Source organism: Odontomachus brunneus, unplaced genomic scaffold (assembly GCF_010583005.1).
Source record: "Odontomachus brunneus isolate Ranch 3 - 2012 unplaced genomic scaffold, Obru_v1 Obru_scaffold_112, whole genome shotgun sequence".
Classification (NCBI taxonomy): Eukaryota; Metazoa; Arthropoda; class Insecta; order Hymenoptera; family Formicidae; genus Odontomachus; species Odontomachus brunneus.
This window is the reverse complement of record NW_022639562.1, coordinates 72,872-78,777: the sequence shown is the minus strand read 5'-3', so window position 1 is coordinate 78,777 and position 5,906 is coordinate 72,872. Positions and strand designations below refer to the sequence as shown.

The 5,906-nt window shown below is 34.4% G+C and overlaps 1 protein-coding gene across 2 annotated transcripts in view; it reads left to right on the top strand.

The window, feature by feature from the left end:
- LOC116849347 overlaps positions 1–5,906 on the top strand; it is a 112,484-nt gene that overhangs the window by 69,361 nt on the left and 37,217 nt on the right. Inside the window, exon 4 of one of the 2 annotated variants that reach the window (XM_032826405.1) lies at positions 1,811–4,076. The exons of the other annotated variant lie outside the window; for it this stretch is intronic. Coding sequence (XP_032682296.1) covers positions 1,811–2,254 — 444 coding nt within the window. The 3' untranslated portion in view covers positions 2,255–4,076. Of the gene's footprint in view, positions 1–1,810; positions 4,077–5,906 lie in introns of those variants that run through there. 2 annotated transcript variants of the gene reach the window in all.

The window sequence follows — 5,906 nt, the reverse complement described above, 5'->3', positions numbered from 1 at the left end:
GTTAGTGATCTCTTCCGTTTTCCCATAAAGAATATTGGTATCGTCCGTGGCTCGGTATTGACATAATACTAGCCCAATATCCTCTATTGGTAGATTGTATACGATTCTTACTTGGCTATCCAGTACTGATTCTACGAACAAGGCCAGTACCAATAATACTTTTTTAATACTGGGCCAGTACCGAAAACGATAAACACTTTTCGGTAACGCTCCAATATACATACGATACTATTCAGTATATAACTTTAGTATGGAGCCAGTATCAATAACACAGATTTTTTTATATTAGGCCTAGTATTTGGCCAGTACCAAAACCAGACATCCGCTTTTCGGTATCGACCCAGTATCGGGCCATTTTTCCGTACTGGCAAAACGTATACGTATTCCTACTTGGGCAGATGTACAGACACACGTATAAATGCAATTAAAATAGTTTATTTAATTCTTATAAAAAACAAAATATTACTATCGCTTTTTCTGTGGCCCTCATTACCTAAACTTTGAAGGCGCGTAACTCTAGTTTTCCTCAACATAAAAAAGTTTTTATAGGACGTTTCGAAAAACTCTCAATCTCTATACGAATATTTCATCAAGAAAATGCGACAATCATGGCCCAAAAATTGGCCTTATTGGCCTTATTGGCCCTCCTCCTTTATTATTTTATTATTTAATTATATTATTATTTTATTATTTAAACAAAATAATCAAGCATTAGATTGTTGCATTCTGATAGGTTATGAAAATTTAATAGAATATATACGATATATATTTACGATTATAATTCGCCAAATAATCACTGAATCATTGAAAAGTGATTAATCATTACTGTTCTTTAATAATTAGCAACAATACTTTTTTTTGTAAGGAACACATGCCAAGTTTTATCAAGATCGATTACTTAAATTTAAAAATGTTCCCTTATTAATATTCATACGCAGAATAAACAGAAGAATCAATTTATGTTAAATGAATTATATTATTTTATTTAAAAAATTAAAGTTGATCTTGAGGGCTTTTCAAGTTTATTTTAATATCAAATAAATGTTAACCTTTTTTTTACCCTCAAAATTCTATTACGTACTTTATACGAGATACTTCTTCATATTTTTCTTGATTTTTAAAATATTCAGCTGTTTTTATTAAAACAAAGTACCCTATATACGTTTTTCCTTAATCTTTCGCAATTAATTTTTCGGTTATTATTACGAATATCGCAAAACAGTATAGCACTTTTATGTTCACCTCGATCCACTCTACGCGCTCACAAGAGCTTCGTTGCTTCATTGTTCTGGAACACCCTATATAGTAATTCGCTAAATAATTGCTGAGCTACTGAATAATGTTTAATCATTGTGGTATTTTCTTTAGTAATTACAAATAATACTTTTCTATATAGTGCAGTAAACGTGTTAAAAATGCTACCTGAATAAATACAAAGTGATTCGCCTGAATCAAATTCAGATTAAAATTTTTTCTTAGGCGTTTAGGCGAAAATTAGTGCAGAAAGTTATCTTCAAACAAAATTTCAAGGAAGATATTTTATGTAAAAATTGAAGATCATATATCTTAAATATAAATATTATATTTCTAAAAAATTATATGTAACGTAAACAAACTGTTTTTACCACATTTTAGTTTCCTTAAAATTAAAAAAAAAACTTTCTTTTCTTTTGTTTCGAAAAAAAAACGAGAATGAACAACTCAGAGTATAAATAAAATTTAATTTTTTTTTCTTTTAGTAAATCAATTATCTCTAACACTATGTCAGCATAATATTATTTAATATAATTTACATTGTGTATTATTTTAGAAACCGCAGGAATGTTTCCAGGAGAGAAGACCACATGATTTGCGTTTCTTAGACTTTCAATTATGTCGTTATGCATCGCCCGTTTTAGATATAGTTTATTTACTCTTTTGCTGCTGTACGCAGGAAATGAGAAGTAAATACTACGATCAATTAATAGATGAATATTATGAAACACTATCTAGACGTCTGGAAATGTCTGGTTACGATTCTAATATCCTCTTTCCTTATGAAGCATTATCCGAACATCTTACTAAATTTGGGAAATACGCAGCAGGAATGGCTCTTTTCACTTTACATATATTTACCGATAATAAAAGCGAGTATACGAATGTAAAATCTGCACGCGATCTCGAAAAACTTGAAGAAAGAATACAAAATGATAGTTTTTATAGATATATGGTAAAAGGCACCTTTAAAGATCTCGTGGACAAAAATTACATCTAAATATATATGCATTATAGTAGAATAGTTCATTAGTATATCCCAAAGATATATTAAATAAAATTTCTCTCTTTCTCTCTCTCTCCTCTTTCCTTTCCTTATTACTAAAATAACGGAGTGCGGTTGAATCTAATATTATACGATATCTGTATGTGTACAGTCTGTCAAATAAGAGCGCGTGCGACATAACTAGCAGTCGGTAAAAAGTATTGTTCTAATTCTTTCGTGAATGGATAGAGGAAACTTTTGCTTTTCATGCATTGTCAAAGAAGATTCAATTGACATTGAAGTTTTGTCAGATAAACACGTAAAACGTCATAAGTGCCGCGTATGCGAGGAAGTGCGCTACTTCCTCTGTTCTTCCCCGAAAGGTCCGAAAATGTTTCATGCAGCGGCTGCATGGGAAAGTCGTAATCATTCGTGAGTAAGTGGGTTCAGCGATACAAAAAGACGAAAACTGTCGATGACTTGCCTGAACGTGACTCGATAGATAAAGTGTCCCCTAAAGCCAATAAATGATAGTGAACTTGTTTTCGCGGAATCCTGATTTAACACTGCGTCAAGGAGCAGCAAAATTAAAGCAGAAAGGTTTAGATATAACACACGAAGCTATCCGGAATCATTTCCATGCTCATGATATCAAATGGCGCAGTATAGTGAAAAAACCGTTGTTAGGTGAAAAGCACGTGACGAAGCGACTCGCTTGGGCGAAGGACAATATTGATCGAGATTGGAGCAATATAATTTTTACGGACGAAGCTTCTGTTTGAGGATATGTTATCGTTCCACGAGTCTGGTCAACTTCCAGCAACAGGTTGGTATAACGGACCGTTAAACACCCAATAAAGATACATTTGTGAGGCTGCTTTTCAAAACAGAGTTTCGGCTTTGCATCTATTTATCTACAATTTGAATGCTCCGAAAATGTCTGAAATATACAAAAAATCTTTATTACGAACTGCCAAACATTGGTTCATCCAAAATAACGAGAACTGGATCCTGCAGAAGAACAACGATCCCAAACACCGCAGCAAACTCTGCACCGAGTGGAAAGAGCAGTCTGGCATCTTTACACTTGATTGGCCGTCGCAGTTACCCGACGCAAACCGAATCAAGAATGTGTAGACATACATCAAGCACAAGCTTCGTGGGAGAAAATTATTCACTTTGAAGTAGTTAACTCGAGAAATTCGTCTCATTTGGAGGTCCTTACCGCATGAATACGCCGCCAACTTGGTCAAAAGTATGCCTCGTAGATATCAGACAATTATCGACTAGACTCACTATTAATATAATTGCATCTTTGTTCGGATCGAGCACAAGGTATCCATATATATTTGAAAATTATATTAAATAGTTTTTTCTATAAATTAACCCGTACACGTTCTTACTTGATAGACTGTATAAAGATTACTTCTCGGGTAGATGTAACTAGCAAAATGTTAACTGTATTTCGGGAGATTAGTAACAGATCAGGGTACTTAATATGCAAATTTTCGAAATTCATTCGAAGATTTCGATTCGTGCGTTTTCGATTGAGATTCCATATATATATTTTGCTTATATTATCGAGACCAAAATGGAACTGACTTTCTGCATATTTCGACATATTTAGAATGAAAATAAGACAAATGTACACAACAAGTGAAACAGGCCGTTTCATTCAATCACAGCGCAAAAAAATACATTGAATTTAATATTTGAGTTTAACTGTCATGTACATTGGCAATATAACAGACGATGTAAGTAAAATATAATTTATTATTTATAAATTACCTGAGATATAACCCACACAACACGTGTATATAAAAGACGTCTTGTTTGAGATATCTTAAGGACGTTTTATTTCTGATGTCTTTAGACGTCTCTTCTAACAAGGGACATGACAGAACTGTCCCTCACCGATTTTGATGCGCTTTGAATATGTTGTAAAGCATCAAAAAGTCCGAGATCCATATTTTTTTTATATCAGCTTATCTCGAAGTTTAGAGATTGAAACAGCTCCTTAAAAAAAATCAACTTTTTCATCTTATAGAATAATTCCTAAGATATAAGAGTAAATATAATAGTCCGGTTCGAATTCAAGACCTCTGAGGGGGGTGCAGGGCGAGGGGAACTGCGGGTGCAGGAGATAACGTCATGCGGGCAGGAGGACTTGCCGACGGTCGGTAATTTATTTTTACCGGTATTTTTTTGCCGGCATATTTTTTTACCGGCATATTTAATTTTCTTTACCAATAAATATAATTGGTAATTTTTATTGATCCTGCAATCTGTTTTTACCGACATATCTTTTTACATATTTTTTATTAACATAATTTTTACCGACATAATTGATCATTTTATTATTCGACCCTGCGATCCTCCCCTTTCCGCTTTTCGACGGGTTCGCGACCCTTCCCCCTCCCGCTGTTTGCAGTGATTTGCGAGCGGACCGCGCGACTCATCCGTCTTCTAGAATGTTTACGGTCTTTCCTCCTCCCCGCTCGCGGCGGCAACCGCGTCACCCGTCCATGCACCATCTTCTAGAATATTCTCGAATATTCCAGAAGCTCGTGGCAGATTTTCGGCGGATTTTCTCCCTCCCCGCTCGTGGCGATAATTTGCGCCACCCGTTCGCGCGCCGTCTTTTAGAATATTCTTGAATATTCCAAAAAATTCGAGACCTTTTGAGGAGGACAACTCTCTTTAGGTAGTAGAGTTTATTTCCGAAATTATGCAGCCCCGATAAAGAATTTTACCTTCGACAAAACACTAATGTATAATGTTCGAAATTATCACATACCTACGTAGATACTTTTTCAAAGATTAAGGGGGAACACCAGGGTGACGGCCGAAAAAAAGGCTATTTTCGTGAATTTTTTTTTCATTATCTAATAGTTTGTTTAATTTATAAACTATATATGTTAAAAGTACATACTTATATTATGTTACAAAAAAAATTTCATAAAATAATATTCATATTTATAATAACTATGGTGATTGATGTGCACCTCGTCTGAAAAAACATGGGTGCACGGGCGCTCGTGCTGCATATGAACGGGAGCTTTGAAATAAATTTTTTTAATTGTGATCTAAAGTATATGAATGTAGTTTTAGTTGCACGTACGGATTTTATGATAAAATAATTTTTGACAAAATGGCACTGTTTAAAAAAAAAGTTTTCGATTTTTCAACAAAAATTCGTTACTTCTTTAATTGTTTTTCAAAAACTAATAATCCGATTGAAAAATCCGTACGTGCAACTGAAGACAATTTTGTTGTAAACATTCTGTCCAAATTTCAAGTTATTCGGATAAAAATTGGCCGAGATATGAGAGCGCCCAGTTACGAAAACGTGGTTTCGAGAAAAACGCGTTTAAAGTTTTACAACTAATTGGTTCATATAAAACGATAAAATTTTGTAACGAACCAAAGTGCGTCCAATCCGGGTGCATATGAAGTGCCTTCTGAAGCAATAGCTAGTTCTTCGGCTTCGTTTCTGCTTTGCTTTCTTCGCAATCTTTCCTCACGCGTCGCCGCTTGCGTTCGGAGGTCTGCAAGTGAAAGCCGTTGATCGTCCTTGTAGTCGCGAAATTGTGATGCTGACAGTCCAATTCTAATTCCCAGCAGCTCCATTATTTTTAATACATCGGTGTATCCATCATTAAAAATA